Source organism: Pipistrellus hanaki, assembly GCF_964339955.1.
Source record: "Pipistrellus hanaki genome assembly, chromosome: 9".
Classification (NCBI taxonomy): Eukaryota; Metazoa; Chordata; class Mammalia; order Chiroptera; family Vespertilionidae; genus Pipistrellus; species Pipistrellus hanaki.
In genome coordinates this window covers 64395707-64414340 of record NC_140511.1, presented here as the reverse complement: position 1 = coordinate 64414340, position 18634 = coordinate 64395707, and the positions used below count along the sequence as shown (strand labels likewise).

The following is an 18634-nucleotide window of genomic DNA, read 5'->3' as shown; positions in this document are numbered from 1 at the left end:
TCTCCTCTCTTTTCTTTCCCTTGAACCTCACATCCCATCAACCAAAACTTCTTATTGTCTGTACTTTTCAAGTGTATCCAGCTGCTGACCACTTCTCATCACCTCTACTGCTACGCCTCTGGTCAAAGCCACTGTGATTGCTTATTTGAGTTACTGCATAGCTTCTTACCTGATCTTCCTCCTTCTGCCTTTGCCTCTTTGGAGTCTATAAAAAAAAAAAAAAATAAATAGCTAGAACAATCCTTTAAAAACTCCAGTCTCTGCTCCCTCTACTCACACCTCTTCCCTGGCTTCCCATGTGACTCTCCTTCCAGGAATGCCATTTCCTTTACATTTTTAAACAATTTACTTTAAAACATTTTGAATTGTTGAGCTTAAATTAATAAAGTACCCTGACATTAGCTTCCTGGTGAGGTGTATCACTATTCAATATAGATGATATTGGATGCTTTTTGGGGGCTTTAAGTTCTTTCTTATTGAATGAATATTGCCACACATGCTTCCCTTTTAAATATTTTTTCCTATCTGTTACTATGTAGCTATGCTGCAATAACATATAGATCCCAAATACCTGTCTTAACACAACATTTATTTATCGCTCGTCTTAGGTATCCAGAGCCAGTGGGCAAGGGGGACTCAGGTTAAGTGGCGGTTGTGGTTCCACGTCAGAAGAGGAGAGAAGCTGCGGGTCCAATAGGGGCTCTCCACTGCTTAGCCTGGACATGACGGACATCTCTTTTCCTCACCTTTTATTGACTAGACCAGTCTTACATGTGCCCAGGAAGGAAAAAGAGAAATGGGATTCGGTGAACAAAAATTATGGTCTTTGCCTCAATCACTTTTTAGGATACATGTGTCTGAATGTCAAAGGGAGTATGTGTACCATGATGAAATTGTAACTATATTTTGGTAATAACATACGTGATATTCTTTATAAAGTACTGCTTATGTAATCCCCAAAGTCAGCTCTCTTGCCTCTGCTTCTGAGCTTGGTTGCGTGGAGTCTCCATTTTGTCCCGAGGTCACTCTACTGCAGAGCCACTCAGCAACTCTTTTCCATTCTTTCAACCTTTACAACAACTTTGAGTCCTAATTATCCTCATTTTAGAGATTGGGAAATGTAGGCCAGAGAGGTTCCGTGCCTTATCTGCGGTCACACAGCAAGTAAGTGGCTGAACCAGGATGCCAGTGTGAAGGTCCTGATTCCTGGCTTGGTTTTAGAACTTACTCTGAATTGGGGGATAGGCTATCAGAGATGAAGGCTCTTCTTCCCTTCTAGCCCCATAGCTCTTTGCTGCCCTCTCTTGACTTCCTCAATGATGATCTAGTGAGAAGTGGCTGCTGCAATGAACATTTTGGTTTTGACAGTCTCTGAAGTGACAACCTGTGTTTTCTCTTCTGGTTATTTTACCTCGATCCCTTCTGTTCTCCAGGTGCTGAGTACATATGGATTAGTAAATATTCTTATTGATTAATGTTTAAGACCAGTGACTCTGATGTGGGTGTTAGAGTGCCTTAATGAGTTTCCACTACATGCTGATCACTGTACATACACAATCCCATAGACTCCTCACAGCAAGTCCATAGGGACTATTATTAAGTCTCTATTACAAATAAGAAAACTGAAGTGCAGAGGGGATGTATTAATCTGCTCCTGGTTATCCATTTGTTAGCATTTATTCTACATATTGTTAAAGTCCACTTATTATCTGCTGGATACTGTGGTAGGTGATGGGATAATATTAATTAAGGTCTCTGAATTAGTTAGTCAGAATTGTATTAATCAAATTGACAAAAAGTGTATCTGGGGTTTAAACCCAGCTTATTCTGATTTTAATAATTTTTCTTTAAAAAAATTTTTAAAAAATATATTTTATTGAGTTTTTACAGAGAGGAAGAGAGAGGGATAGAAAGCTAGAAACATCAATGAGAGAGAAACATTGATCAGCTGCCTCTTGCACTCCCCCACTGGGGGAGTGCCCGCAACCAACGTACATGCCCTTGACCAGAATCGAACCGGGGACCTTTCAGTCCACAGGCCGATGCTCTATCACTGAGCCAAATCGGTTTTGGCATGATTTTTCTTTTTATAAAACGAAACCATCATGCCTGTGTTCTTTCAAGAATTATTCCTATTGCTTTCTTCATGATGTTTTCTCTGAGTCTTCCTTTCTCCCTCCTATATCAGACATAAAAGCATACTTTAAGTCCATGGAGTTTCTAGGGTTACAGAAGCACAGGTAGTGCTCTCTCTGCCCTTTGATCCTGGGATTGAAGGTCTAGATGGCCTCTTCTAGGGAGAGCTAATCTATGTCACTTGTGAGTCACTGTCTTTCTTGGCTTGAGCTCCATAACAGACATTGCTAATCAGCAGCAACATCCTTTTTAAGACTCAGCCTGGGAATTCTTCTCTTTGATTCCCCGCTGGTCTATCTTGAGTTTTCTGTAAGACTATATTGAAGGTTCTGTAAGGCTCTGCTTTAATACATAAGGCAATATGGGATTGTGGATGGGAAAGTCTGGTTGCATATTGCTGGGGAAAGCCTCTGGTAAGCATGAATCTCAGATGAACGAAATAAGTCCTTCTGGCCACAGTGGTTGACCTGACTCCTTTGGAGTCAGTGAGGTGCCATCTCATGACTTAGCCACATGTGTCAAACACAAGGCCCGCGGGCCAAATCCAGCCCGCCAGGCCTTGCAATGTGGCCCGCACCGCACTGTCATCACTGCACTCCGCTGTCAGTTTATGACATTGTCAGTTTATGACTGTTCAGTAAACCATTCGGCCCGAGATTTAGGCTGGATTTTAGATTTTGGCCCCTTCTCTGATTGAGTTCGACACCCCTAACTTAGACTGTTGGAGAGGTGTACTCTCTTTTCCACTGGACTTATACATATGAGGATATAAGTCTGTCTCCAAGTGGAGAGGATTTGTTGAGAATGAAGTTAAAATAGAGGACAAAACAGAAGGATGGAAAAGTTGACGTTGAAAATTTTGTTTAAATCTCTGGGACTCTTTTTTAAATTATTATTAAATAGGTTTAAAAAAAATTTGATTTTCAGAGGGAAAGGGGGGGTGGTGGGCTGGGTGGGGAGTGATTAATCGGGGAACTTATATGCACATATGCATAGCCCATGAACATAGACAATAGAGTGGTGAAGGCCTGGGAGAGGTGGGTGTGGGGAAGAAGGGGTCATTGGGAAAAACAAACAAACGGGACAGCTATAATACTTTCAACAATAACAATAAATTAAAAAAAATAAAAATTGATTTTAGAGTGAGCGGGAGAGAAATAGAGAGATAGAAACATCAATGAGAGAGAAACATTAACATTGATAAGTTGCCTCCTGCATGTCCCCTTCTGAGGATGAAGCCCGAAACCCAGGCAGATGCCCTGACCTGGAATCGAGCTGGTGGCCTCCTGGTTTTAAGGGCTGTTCCTGTTGTCATATTTTCCTTGCCTAGTACTTTTAGGAATGTCTGAAATTCAGATCAAGAATTCTTACTATACAATTGAATCAATGTGTTTATTTGACAGAGAGTATTGTAACACACACACACACACACACACACACACACACACACACACACACCATTTTATTGATGATGCTTTACTCATGTGTGAGGTCCTGTGCGGTGGGCTTCCGGATGATGCAGACTTCACTGTTTCCCTGCTTAATAGGATGTCCCTGAATGCTCCTTCTTAAATCCTCCACATGGCCAATGTTGGACACATGTCTGATTCTCCTTTGTGTATTCAGTTGTATGAATCTTGGAGGCTGACAGAATATATCCTCTGCTGACTTGCTACCCCTCTGTATCTACAATATAAATTCATCTCACAAGTGTGTTCTTTGGGATTTACTACACTGATCCCTGTCTGAGCACCTTTAGCCTATCCCACAGTTACTAAATGCTCACTCTGACCTAGGCAGAAAGCAATGGTCAACACAGATAAATCCCAACCCTCAGAGAATGTACAATACATTCCAGAGGGTCTAGGAATGTGTTGTCTTCCCGGTAGCTACTCTGGATTTACAAAGCCTGTGGATTTAAGCTAACAGTTCCTTGTTTATTGTGTACAGGGTAAAGGTTACTGGCAGGGAGGAAAACTTCATTTTATTGGTGATAATCATCTTTCTGTGATTTTAATCCTTTGCCCTGTTGGCCGGACAGTCATTTCCTGTTCCCTTTTGTTTCTCTCTTCCTGTTGATTCTCAAAAGAACCTCTATACCCACTGGATCCTCTGGTTCCTTAGGAATGTATTATAATGCCAGGTGCATCCTAACAGACTTAAGACGTGCTAGATAGCGTACTAAGCGTCCTACACAAACCACTCATTTAATCCCACAGCCATGTGGATGCTACAATAGTGCATTTTAGGAAGAAATTGATCTAAAATGAGTTAACTTCAAATCTCTATTTCTATTCCACTCAATTTTACTCTATTATTGTTTGAATTTTGAATATTAAGAATATGTTCAGTTAATATTTAAGTTGATTGCCTCTTGTAATCCTAGTGCTATGGTAATGTGCAAGAGATGGAGAGAAAATTCAGCCTGGCTAAGGCAGCATTCAGAACCACAGCTGACCTGATCCAGCTACTTTGGGCATCAGAATTCTAACCACAATTGAGATTTACATGGTCCAACTATCTAACTTTAAAGACCACTTACTGAAAGCCAGGTCAAGGTGGAGTACATGCTTGAAGAATCCCTTCTGCTCCACGCAGTGCTATATAAAAAAATAAATAAATAATAAATAAATAAAGAAGAAGAAGAAGAAGAAGAAGAAAAAGAAGAAGAAGAAGAAGAAGAAGAAGAAGAAGGGATAGTCAGGCTTACATACAAGACAAGCATTTTTGAAGCTTCAAGCTGGCATAGGGATACACACAGTGATCAGGGCTGAAAGGGTGGTTGGACTTGCTGGGTTTGGAAGGCGAGGCAGTCAGTGGTGATAAGTGAATCAAAAGTATTTCCTGTGAGGTGAGAACGCAGAGGCAGGCTCACTGACTGAAGGCCTGGGCGAGGGTGGTATTCATTTCTCATACCCCACCCTCATGAGAGGAGGCTAGAAATAAAGCTGGATGGGAGCCATGGCTCCTATCCAGCTCCAGGCTTGGAGACAAGGATGAGACATCACCTTGTGACCAAGAGCTGAGTCAAGCTTCCCCTTGACTAAGCCTGGATCTGCCGCAGCCCAGTGGTTCTGAAGGATGGCCACTCTAAGTAAGGTCCTTGCTAGATCTGGATCTGAATTGGGGACCCCAAAGATTCTCTGCAGGAAAGCTGAATATAAAGGCAAAGTAGAGGGGAGAAGAGAAAAGGAAAAACAAAAAACAAAAACCCAACCACATCATATTCCAAAATGAGACTTAAGCCAAATAAAGAAATTGATGAGTAAAAGGGAATACTAAGAAAAACCAGCCACTAAACCAATAATCAGAGCATGGATTCACTTCAGATGAAAGTGATTTTATAGAATGATCAGGCAAGGCTTTAAAGTAAATACATTGATTATTTCATAGAAGTAAATGAAATAAAAACTTTCATTGCAATAATAAAAATTATGAGAAAAAGCCCGAGAACAAGAATGAGGAGATAGGGAAAAAGGACCAATTGGAATATTTGAACATAAAGAAATTCGAGTCATTGGAATAAAAAAATGTGGGGCGTTAAGTTACAATGGCTGCTTGGCCGTGTTTACCTGTGCTTTTTTTTTTTTTTTTTTTTTTAAAATATGCATTTTATTGATTTTTTTTTTTTTTAACAGAGAGAAATAGAGAGTTAGAAATATCGATGAGAGAGAATCATCAATCAGCTGCCTCTTGCACACCCTCTACTGGGGATGTGCCCACAACCAAGGCTCATGCCCTTGACCGGAATCGAACCTAGGACTTTTCAGACTGCAAGCCGAAGCTCTATCCACTGAGCCAAACCAGTCAGGGCTATGTTTACTCTTTTAAAGCACAGTAAAGAGATTAAAGAAAAAAAGAAAGAAAAACAAAAACAAAACCCCAAACCAACAAGAATGGGGAATATAGGTGAAGAGACAATGCTACAGTATTTTGGAATCTGGAAAGGAGATGAATAAGTAATAACTGATTACCAAACCTGAGAAAGTTAGATCTCTATGCCATTATGGTCTGAGAAAGCTGAAAAATTAAATAAACCCAGCTTATGCTGAGAACACTCTAATTCTCAGAAATGAGTAATTCCAGAAACCTGTGACCTGGAGCAAAAGTAGGGATTAGAACAAAAGAACTGGGTGAAAGCTGTTTGAGAAACACTTGTACCTCTCTAGATCTTCTTTCCTACTCACAGTGCTAGACACTGTCCCTCTCTCATCCCAAGAATGTTTTAAAGGCTTATCCCTGAAAATGATAAAACAAATGTGTATGGACAGGAGTACATCAGGCACAGCTAAGGGTGGGGCTACCACATTATAGGAGGAGTATTAAGTAACCATATGCATATAGAGTGCTGAATGGTGAGGTACCCAGGCTCTTTCCTCTTGGCTTTCAGAATGCTGGTGGCCCAAACACTACCCTCCAGAAGGAGTTGGAAGTTTCTTCTGTGAGGAATAGAATTTATCAAAGGGCGAGGTCCTAAAGATAAAGACATTGGGGATTCCCCAAGGAATGGCTTACTTAGATCACCATAGAGGAAAGCTCCTCACTGACAAGTCACATCCGTCTTCTCAGAATGTCCAAGCTGCCGAGACCGGTTTGGCTCAATGGATAGAGCATCGGCTTGGGGACTGAAGGGTCCCGGGTTCGATTCCGGTCAAGGGCATATACCTTGGTTGCGGGCATATCCCCAGTCGGGGGTGTGCAAGAGGCAGCTGATCGATGACTCTCTTTCATCGATGTTTCTAACTCTCTCTCTCTCTCCCTTCCTCTCTATACAAAATCAATAAAATATATTTAAAAAAAAAAAAAAGAATGTCCAAGCTGTCTTTAAATCCCTTTTACTCTTAATCTTGAAGAGAAAAATTTAAATTACCAGAAAAGTACGGAAAGCCTTCAATGAGAAACATAGAAAGCACAATGAAGAGACATAAAAAAGCAACTTGAAGGAAGCAGAGACTATATAGGGGAATAGAAAAGAAGACAAAATAAGAAAAGAAAAAAAAGCAAACAATATTGTTAGCAAGATAAAAAACTATTGTATCTATAAAACAAAAAGAACATTTGGAAATTAAACACATGATGGCAGAAATGAAAAACAAACAAACAAATACAACCCTCAATGAAAGTACTGGAAGGTAAAGTTAAGGGATTTGCCTTAAAACTAGAACATAAATATATAAAGAGAAAAATAAAAATAAGAGAAGAAAAAAATTTGGAGGACCAGTCCAGGAAATTTAGCATATAAATAACATGAGTTCAAGAAAAAGAGACCAGAAAAATAAAAAAAGAAAATGAGGTAATTCAAGAAAATGTTTCAGATTGAAGGACATGGATTTGGGCAGTAAAAGGACTCACCAAATGTCCAGTAGACCAAATAAAGAGGCAGAAATAGGAGGGTAATTCTCATTGATTACATTTGTGTAAACTTTGGATTTGAATCATATAATTGTATTACTTATAAAAAAAACATAAAAAAAACACACAATAAATTGAATGAACTCTGGGCCAGAGGGACAGAAAGAATTAGAGAAATAAAAAATAGAATATAGAAAGTCTCTCAGAATGAAGTTCAGAAAGCATGGTAAAAAAAGTTATATATAGAGGAATGACAGACTGATGGCAAACCTCATTAATAACAATAGATATTGGAAGATAATGGAGTGAAAACTTTAAAGTGCTGAAGGAAAAAACTATTAACCTAGAATTTTACAACCAGCTAAAATTTATTCAAGAGGGAGTATTATATAAAAACACTTTTACTGGTAGACATACAAATACTAAATATATTACTACACACAGATCCTTACTAAAATACTATTAAAATTGGTTTCTGAAATAGAAAAATAAAAACAGAAAGATGTGAAATACAAGAAGCAGGCTTCCTCAAAAGAGCTCTTCTTCCCATCTACTTGTAAACCAAATGAGTGAGTGTAGTGAACACAGAGATTGATAAAGTGTGTTGAAATTTTAAATTAATGGTTAGAGTTTAAAAATTATAATTTTGTTTTATAAAACAATAATAAGGTGGGGGAGCACATTAAGGATTTATTGAAGTTAAGAGAAATTAAATAATTATAGACCTTATCAAAAAATTTGTAGTTAAAAAACTCAGGGCGGGGGGGGGGGGGAGATCAAGAGGGGAAAAAAAGGACACATATGTGCTACAGTTTGTAATCCTTCAAACAATAAATAAAAAAAAATTTAGAGTAACCATTAGGATAAGATTTATGGCTTCCAAATAGAAGAAACTAAATATTATCAAACAAAAGAAGGTAGGTTGTGTGGGAGGAACCACAAAGGAGGACAAACAGAAAATATAAAATAAATTAATAAAATTAAATTCAAACTACTAAATTATGATAGCCAAGATATAGAAGCAACCCAAGTGCCCATCAGTGGATGAGTGGATAAAAAAAGTCGTGGAACATTTACACAAGGCAATGTTACTCAGCCATAAAAAAAGAAGGAAATCTTACTTTTTGCCACAGCATGGTTGGATCTAGACGGTATTATGCTAAGTGAAATAAACCAGATAGAGAAAGATAAGTACCATATGATTTCACTTTTATGTGGAATCTGATGAATAAAATAAAAAGAAAATAGAAACAGACTCATAGATACAAAGAACAGACTGACAGCTGCCAGAGGAGAGGGGGTTGAGAGACTGGGTGAAAAAGTGAAGGAATTAAGCAATACAATTGCTGTTACAGAACAGTCACAGAGATTTAGATGAAAGCATAGGGTATATAGTCAATAATATCGAGATAAATAGGTATAGGGCCAGGTGGGTACTTTAAGCATCAGGGGGACCACTCTGAAAAGCACATGATTTTCTGACAACTATGCTGTGCATCTGAAATTAATACAGAATAATATTGAATGTAAACTATAATTGAAACATAAGAAATAAATACTTAAAAGATTAAAAAGAAAGAAAGAAAGAAACTTTGGGCTGCTCTATGTCAATGGAAAAACCATTTCACTTCCGAACCAATTTGACCCAATAGTACAAAGCAAAAAACCCTCTTCTGCATTAATTAAAAGCAACTAGGAAGGCCACCATGCCAGCAGGCCACGAGCACTCAGGAAGAAACTAGAACCTGAAGGGCCAAGGAAACACAGGCAGACCTGAAATCTCTGCTCTCAAGCCTGGCCCTCTCCTCGCATCTTCCTGCCATTTTCTTTCTCTTCAGCCTGGAATACTCTGCCTTTACCATGTAAACTCATCCAGCCTTGCTGGTGCCTTAATTTTTGTCACCCTATCTGTTGTCCCAGTTTGACACCACAGAAGTCCAGAATTGAGCGATTTGAAGGTGGAATTCTCCTCTGCGAGTGATGGTAATGAAAGAGGCTTTGAATGATCATATTCCTTTTATTTTCCTCCTGCCCGAGGAATCAAATATCCCAGCCCCGAAACTGGGACACATAGAGGAGGATCTGTGACAAATGAGGAGAAACATGGACTAGACTGAAACGCTGAGGGCCTTTGCCACTACTCTGAAAGGGATTTGAAATCACCTCTTGTACTTGTGATTTTTTTATATCATTACGGAATTTTAGGTATTTCTCATTTCACAAAAGAGGCTCAGTTTCCTCCAAATGATTTTCCCCCCCAGCCTTAAAACACCCAGAAGCAAAGTCTGACCTGGTATTTTTGCAGGTATTCTTTTTTAATGCATTTTTTTTTATCATGAAATAATTCAAACTGATACCCAAGAAGGGATATAACACAATGATAACTTTATACCCACTTCCCAGCTTGATCAAATATTAACCCTTGGCAATTGTTATGGACCGAATGTTTGTGTCTCCCCCAAATTCATATGTTAAATCCTAGTGCCCAATGGGATGGTATGAGAAGGTGGGGCCTTTGGGAGGTGATTTAGTCTTTAGATTCCACATGAAAGTAAAATCATATGGTACTTACCTGTCTGACTTTTTCACTTAGCCTAATACCCTCTAGGTCCATCTATGCTGTGGCAAAAGGTAAGATTTCCTTCATTATGGCCAAGTAGTATTCTACTGTGTAAATACACTACAGCTTTTTTTTTTTTTTTTTTAAACTTAGCCCTTTAAAAAATATATTTTTACTGATTTCAGAGAGGAAGGGAGAGGGAGAGGAAGAGGGAGAGGGGATGGGAGAAGAAGATGCAGAGGGAGAGAGAAAGAAACATCAATGAGAGAATCATTAATCAGCTGCCTCATGCATGCCCCACACTAGCAATTGAGCCTGCAGCCTGCCCATGTGCCCTGACCAGGAATTGAACCGTGATCTCCTGGTTCATAGGTCGATGCTCAACCACTGAACAACCAGGTGGGCTGCACTACAGCTTTTTTATCCACTCACCTACTAATGGGCACCTGGGTTGCTTGCATGTCTTGGCTAATGTAAACAATGTAGAGAAACCTGAAGTTTTATAGTAAAATCATCTCACATCCACTTTTAGGTGAGTGAACCCTTCATCTTTGTTACCTCATTTATCTCTAAACACACAGGTAGATTATTTTCCCAACTTCAGAGGGGAGAAAAGGGGCTTAGAGGGGTTGACTTGCCCATGGTAGCACATCTATGAAGAGGCTTAGGTGGACTCAGGTTCATGTCTGTGATGGTTTATATTGAGCTACACTGCGCTAGCCTCTGTGGGATCCAGTAACATATGACAATGGCTCTGTCATCAAGGAGCTTTATTGTTTAGTTGGAAAGATAAGACATCTGCAACTGAAAGGTCATGTGAAATCAAGGAACATATGCTTTGTGTTTAGAATATGTTAAAGGACCAGTCACCTTGTGCCCTGATAGTTTTGGGTTGGCTGCTTCCAACAATCAAATAGAGTAAATAATCACAACCTTGGCCTTCCTTTTGCTGTATAGTGAAATGATGTCATATTTCCTTTTGGGGAAAAAGATTGCTCAGCCTGAAGACAATCCTCAAATACTCTGAGGGAAGTTCTTTGGAATGAAGGCAATTGGGTATAGTTATATTCTGGATAAAAATGATCCTTAGTCACAGCCTTAGTCACAGCCTCTGAGCTCCTTCAGGATTGAGGCTGGGCATTTCGCACCAGTACAGCACATAGCCTGGCCCAGAGTGACGACTCAGTAATGTCTGTTGTTAACATTGTAGATTTTCTCCACCTGGAGATAAACGGAGATTGGTGGTGGTGGGGATATCTAACTCATCCTAATAGAGGAAGAACTCATTGCATTCTTGATAAATCTGTAACTCTGGAAATTTCATTTCACCCTATTCCAGAGTTAGAGCCAGAGACCTTGGCAAAGAATCTAGCTGGCATGGGACCTTCTTTGGTTGGCTCCTCATCCTCTACTGGTACTTGTCCAATTAGTCTACAAACTTGGGATATCCATGTAGCTTCTTCACATCCTCTGGGAAAGAAATTTTCCATGATTTATTATTGTCTTTCCTTAGTTGTCTGAGTGCTTTAAACCTCCATTGAGACCTGATCCCATGGGCCACCCCTGGGGTGTTAGAGGCACATAGACAGGTATGAGTCATTTTATAGTCAGTGACAAACCCAGTTGCCTCCCTTTCCAGTTCAGCTGATGATGGATCTTTGCCCTGTTCCTTTGGTTCAGGAAAGCTGTGATCCTTGAAGCTGGGGCCCTTATTTCACAATGAGACCCAGGTACTGAGAATGTTGGGTTTTTGGGTTCCACCCAGAGAAGAAGAAACAAAGAAATAGTATGAGACAGGTGAGTGGCTCTTCAAGAACCCTTGAGCACCTGGATATGGGCTCTTTAGCTTTTGGTTTACAACAGTTCTGGAAACTAACAGGCATATATCCAAAGAGCAATCAGAAGGTGGTGTATGGAAATAATGTCATCAATCAAAGGTAAACCAAACCTAGAGTAAAGGTTTCTGACTTCAGATTCACCTGATCTTTTCTTCACAGTTCTCCAATTTTATTTTATTTTTATTTTTTCGAAAGCTCTTTTACAGAGTCACTGTGGTTTTAAATATTAACCCATTTTCAAGTGAGAAAACAGAGGCACACAGAATCCAACTGATTTGCCTAAGCTTGCATATTGTAGGGGGTTCGCCAAGGATGTTTGGGGGTGTTAGTTCCTCATTGTCTCTGTCCACCTCAAATAAACCTAAAATCTAAACAAAATTAATGTGCTTATTATTTCAAGTGCAGCTCCAAGGCCATCCCCAGGGCCCCATTGATACTACCATCCCCTGGGCCTTTCCGTTATTGAAATTCTACAGTAATAGCATAGTCCATAGCAATGGAGGCAAGGTAATAAGAAGGTCTTCCCAGAGTGTCCCTTTAACATTTCAAAAGGCCTGCCTACTCACTATCTCATTGATTCCCATAATGTCCTGGGAACATTGTTCGGCAGTTAGTATTCCTATTTGGACATTAGGAGCCAGAAGCTCAGGGAGTTTGATTCCCTCTTTAGTTATTTTTGCTGTAGTGAACTCTTCAGTGTGTCTGGAGATGGGGCCTCTGCTGCATGTATGACTGCAGAGACCTCAATTTCTTTTCTTATGTTCCAATTTCCCATTTGTTTTCTTCATGAAGAGACCAGCTGGGAGCAGCTTTGAGGAGCAGGTCATGCCTGCTCATTCGGGAAGCTGCTGGAATAATGAGAGAAGCACTCAGTTAATTTGGTTTGAGCAATGCCAGCACCCCAGGGAGGTGGTGTGGTGGAAAGATGGTAGGTAGTGGGGTCAGGCTGGGCTGTATTCTTGTCTGGACCTACCACCTACCAGCTGCCACTAACCAGCTGGTTGAAGCAAGGTTCATGGGAGCCCCACATGCTAGGTCCCTTTCTCCCGACTGTAATTCTTGGCAACTGGAGAAATATGGGGCTTGGTGGAGCAGACTTTGAAAAGAGCGTAGTTTTCTAGAAAATTTAAATTCAGTAGCTAAGAAAAAGAAATTATATGTAAAAATCAATTCAACTTGTCCCCAACACAAGACCAAATGAAAGTGGATGCCTGCAGTGTTGGAGCTGATTGGCAGGATAGTCCTAAGGACTTCAACACCCAAATTGGATAGCTCGTCCTTAAGTATTAGTAGGCTCCCTTCCCTTCCTGTTTCCTTGAAACAGGTAGTTGGAAGTGGAAAGAAAACAACACTTTGGGCCAGCATGATGCTTGGAGCAAGTGCTTTTATGATGACATCAGTATGTTTACTGCATATAAACTACAACCCAGTGACTCTTTATGCCACTGGCAATACAGTGATGAGTAAACAGAGAGGCACTATCTTCAAGAACCTTAGGGGTGTACGTGTATGTGTTTGTGTGATATTATAGACAAATACTAGTAAATACCTGACTGATGACAATGAGGCTGTGACAAAAATATCAAGCTGAGGAAGGGGGTCAGAGAGTTGTGTTTTCAGATGGGTGGTCAGAAAGGGCCTCTCCGTTGAGATAGCCTCAGGCAGAGAATTGGAGGAAGTGCTGGAGGAAGCCACACAGAAAGCAAAGGGAACAATAAGAGCAAAGGCCCCAAATTTTCACTTAATGCTGTTCCCTTCCATCTTTAGATGAGCCTTGCAAATGTATGGACTATGCCTTCCATTTGAGGATGACAATACCGACACTATTTAAGTGACTTTCCCAAAATATAGCTGGAACCTGATGGATCCAGGCTCAAACTTCACTCCTCTAATTCTAGAGAGCGTGCTGTGACCTCAGGGGGCTGTCTGTGCACCTGGAAGTGAGTTATGCTATTGCTGTCATGTTGCAGTGAACAGGGAGGTGGCTACAGTGAGTGAGAGCGAAGAGGAAGCTGAGAGCAGCACCGCGGGCATCTTGCGGCCCCTTCCACCCGTCTCATGGCGCCCATCCTCCATTATCTGCTCACCTGGATTTGGTGCTTGTTTTTGGAAATCACTGTCCAGATCTTAGTAAGTTCATTTTTTCAATTCTTTTCATGTTTGGGGACAAGTCTCCCAGAGGCCAGGTGGAGAGAGAACTGAACCGGGGAGGAAGCCAGCCTCTCACGAGGCCCATCATGTGTCTGCACAAGCACGTGACCACAGGAGCCAAGTTTTAATTTCCCTGCATGGGTCCCAAACTGTTTTTCCATATTTGTTAGGGAAAACCTTAACCCAGAGAGCTCCATTCTGAGGACACCAAATTAGGCCAAGTTCCTGTTTGGTCTCTCTCCTCATTCAGTGATTGTCCCCTATGACCCACTCCACTTGGCCGCTTGCTTCCTAGGTGTCACTTGGTTGATAAGTTCTGTCAGCCTCAGGGAGGAAGCTCATGTGGTTAATAGGCCTGGGAGCTTCATGGTGCCCCTGCAGGTCGCTGGAACCTGTGGCAGATTCTACCAATGAGTATCCAAGACACAGATACATTAACCTCACTAGGAGGGCTGGCAGCCAGGGCTGCAGGTGTGTCATTCAGAGAGATGAAATGACAGAGGGAGAGGTATCCCTGTGGGGGAAGCTCAGGGTTTTATGTTTGAATCCCAACTCTGCCACTCACTAGTTCTTTGATCAGATGCAATTTTTTTTCTTTCTCTGAGCCTCAGTGTTTTGTGCATGAAACCCAGCAGTGAAGGATAGGCCACAGGACCAAAGTATGGTTGTGAGAATAAATCAGATAATCTAATCCAGCAGAATCTGGCCATGGGAGGGGCTCAATAAAAAACCCTCTTCTCTCTCTCTCTCTTTTTTTTTTTTTTTGGAGGGAAGCTCATCTGCTTACCACACGTGATCTGAGAGCTCATGTGTGAGGCTGAGTTCATCCTGAAACTCTTGTCCAAAAAGCTCTCCTCATTTAACTCATGGCTGTTGACTTAAAGGTTCCCTCAGAAATTCATTCCATTGGATTAGGCATTGCCTTCCATGCAGATCTTTTCTTTGCATTTTGGTTGGGAGGCGGTGGACCTGGGGCTGGAAGGCTGACTGGTTTTAACCACTCTGCATTCCTGCCTCTAGTGGACTCACAATCTCTTCTCATGGATTTATCTTCCACACCTCTCTCCCCTGGTTTGTTGGGAGCACCTCATTCTCCTGCTAAACTTGGTTTTGTTGGTTAAAGGTTGCCTTCTTCACTACCCCACACTCTGTGATCTGATTGGGAAATTGTTTTTCTTTTTCCTAAAATTAAAAATGCCTAACCCTAGCAAGTTTGGTTCTGTGGATAGAGAGTCAGCCTGCAGACTGAAGGGTCCTGGGTTTAATTCCATTCAAGGGCATGCACCTCAATTGTAGGCTCGGTCATGCTCGGGAGGCAACCAATTGGTGTGTCTCTCTCACATCAATGTTTCTCTCTCTGTATCTCTCCCCCTCCCTTCTACTCTGTCTAAAAATTAATGGGAAAAATATCCTCAGGTGAGGATTAACAAAAATAAAAAATAAAACAAAAAAAATTAAAAATGTCAAGACTGAAATTTGAATCCAGGTTTGTTAGGCTCTAAAACCCTCAATTACGGTTTCCCTAAAAATTATTAAGAAAGGTTCCCTCTGGCTTCAATGTTCCATGATTTCATGGCAATGAAAGCATGAAGATACACAAAGTCAGAAATGAATAACGTCAAAGACTTCAGATTTCTGTACCTGTCTCCACCAGGCCTAAGTCCAGGCCCCCACATCCCCTCAGTGGGTGGCCTATGAACACTGGCTTCCTGGCCAAATAATTGCATTGAAGCTCCAAATGCTTCATGGTTCTGGTGGCTCTAGGAAATTTCAGAGCACAATTGCTGCACATCCCTCCCCTTAGCAATTTGGCTTACAATGTTGTAGCCTAGGAACAATGCTCACTCTATGGAGATGCCCTTCCTCACAGAGACACTCACTATTGTAGAAGCCTGACTTTGTATTATAGACAGTAAATTTTCATAATAAAGTTTTCTGAAATGTTTATTCTTCTTCATGGTCATTAAAAGCATGAGATTCAGAATCAAACACATCTGGGATCAAACCCTGGCTCTGCAATTGACTAGCTAGGCTGCTTCATCCATGCATTGCTATTATTACTCCTAAATATTTTTAAAAATATATTTTACTGCCGAAACTGATTTGGCTCAGTGGATAGAGCGTCAGCCTGCGGACTGAAGGGTCCCAGGTTTGATTCCAGTCAAGGGCATGTACCTTGGTTGCTGGCACATCCCCAGTAGGGGGTGTGCAAGAGGCAGCTGATCGATGATTCTCTCTCATTGATGTTTCTAACTCTCTATCCTTCTCCCTTCCTCTCTGTAAAAAAAAAAATCAATAAAATATACTAAAAAAATATATATTCATCTATGCATTGCTATTATTATTCCTAAATCTTTTAAAAAGTATATTTTATTGCTGAAACTGGTTTGGCTCAGTAGATAGAGCGTTGGCCTGTGGACTGAAAAAATATATTTTAAAAATTATATTTTATTGATTTTTTTACAGAGAGGAAGGGAGAGGGATAGAGAGTTAGAAACATCAATGAGAGAATCATCGATCAGCTGCCTCTTGCACACCCCCTACTGGGGATGTGTCTGCAACTGATGTATATGTCCTTGACCAGAATCAAACCTGGAACCCTTCAGTCCACGGGCCAATGCTCTATCTACTGAGCCAAACCAGTTAGGGCTATTCCTAAATATTACCTGTCCTCTCTGCTCTACTTGAGTTTGATAGTTCTGTCTTCACTAGGAAGATATTTTTCTTCCCTCATTTCTCCAAACTTGTATGCAGTTCGAGTCAACACATGACAGGGCACCTGCTTGGAACCGGGCAGGATACATGGTGGTGCTGAGAGGCTTCCTGGCACAGAGCATCTGTCCCCAAGCATCCAAGACAGGGCCTGGTACAGAGATGGCATCTCCAGCATCCACCATTATACCTGGTACAGAGTGGGTATTGTCTTATAATAGTTTCAGTTCTCTTATCTGTGACTTAGAGAGAGGATGCCAGACCCTGAGGATGTTTGTTTCCTGTCCAGGTAAGTTATATAGGAAAAAACTGCTTTTATTCTTCAACACACACACACACACACACACACACACACACACACACACACACACACACAGAGAGAGAGAGAGAGAGAGAGAGAGAGAGAGAGAGAGAGAGAGAGAGGGAGGGAAGATTCATATTTTCCCTGCTTCAGTGTGGAGTCCTGGCCAGGTATGCGTGATCAGAAAGCTAAGTTCTTAAGCTCGGCAGTAAACTAGAACAGCCTGAAGTTTCTCAAATGCACAATGTTCTCTCTGGCATCTGAGATTTTATGCTTATTTCATCTCTACATCACTATCTTTATCTCAGTAACTTACAATTATTTTTCTGATTCCAGTTTAGATAACCCTTTCTCCAGGAAGATTTCTCAGATTCCTCAAGACTGGTTGAGCTTCTGGTCTATTTCCTCCCATTATACCCTGTCTTATTGTTATGTAGAACTTTTCATTTTGTACTAAAAATTTCCATTTTCTTGTAGCCCTAAATGACTATAAATTCTTTGAGGGGATAGTGTCTTAACTTCACTTTCCTCTTCTGAAGTGGAAGATATTTCAGTTCAACATCCTTATAGGTTCTCTCTCAGTTGTCATTATCTACAAGACTATGAGTCTACTGAGCTCCCACTTCCAATATGCAGCCATTTACCCCAAATTGGACCCACGTGACAGAGTTTGTCATGGTGGGCTTTGCCGGGGTGCATGAAACACGCCTTCTCTTCTTTACACTCTTCCTCATCATGTACCTGTTTACCTTACTGGAGAACTTGGCCATCATCATGGTGGTGATTTTGGACCCTCGGCTCCGGAGACCCATGTACTTCTTTTTGACACATTTGTCCTGCCTTGAAATTGGGTATACCTCAGTCACAGTGCCCAAGATGCTGGCTGGTTTTATTGGAGGAGAAGGGGACAAGAATATCTCCTATGCTGGCTGCCTTTCCCAGCTCTTCATCTTCACCTTTCTTGGGGCAACTGAATGTTTCTTACTGGCTGCCATGGCCTATGATCGTTATGTGGCCATTTGTATGCCTCTCCGATATGGGGCCTTGGTGTCCTTGGGCACCTGCATCCGTCTGGCTGGTGCTTGTTGGCTGGTAGGCTTCCTCACACCTATGTTGCCTATCTACCTCATGTCCCAGCTGACATTTTGTGGCTCCAATGTTATTGACCACTTCTTCTGTGATGCCTCACCTTTGCTAGCCTTGTCTTGCTCGGATGTCACCCTGAAGGAGACCACAGACTTCCTGGTCTCTCTGGCGGTGCTCCTGACCTCCTCTGTGGTCATTGCTGTGTCCTACAGCAACATTGTCTGGACGCTGCTGCATATACGCTCTGTGGCTGAGCGCTGGAAGGCCTTCTCCACATGTACAGCTCACCTGACTGTAGTGAGCCTCTTCTATGGCACTCTTTTCTTTATGTATGTCCGGACCAAAGTGGCCTCCTCCATCAACTTCAACAAGGTGGTGTCTGTCTTCTACTCCATTGTCACACCAATGCTCAATCCCCTCATCTACAGTCTTCGAAATAAGGAGGTGAAGGGAGCTCTGAGCAGAGTCATTTCCCTCAAGTCTTGGAAAGGCCAGTGA

The 18634-nt window shown here is 41.3% G+C and overlaps 1 protein-coding gene across 1 annotated transcript; it reads left to right on the top strand.

Annotated features, from left to right (window-relative positions):
* Window positions 1-17680: 17680 nt before the first annotated feature.
* OR6Q1 (olfactory receptor family 6 subfamily Q member 1) lies at window positions 17681-18634 on the top strand (the record flags this gene model as incomplete). The annotated part of the gene is made up of 1 exon (XM_084894901.1): window positions 17681-18634. One exon carries the CDS (start codon window positions 17681-17683, stop codon window positions 18632-18634), a length of 954 nt encoding a protein of 317 aa, XP_084751027.1.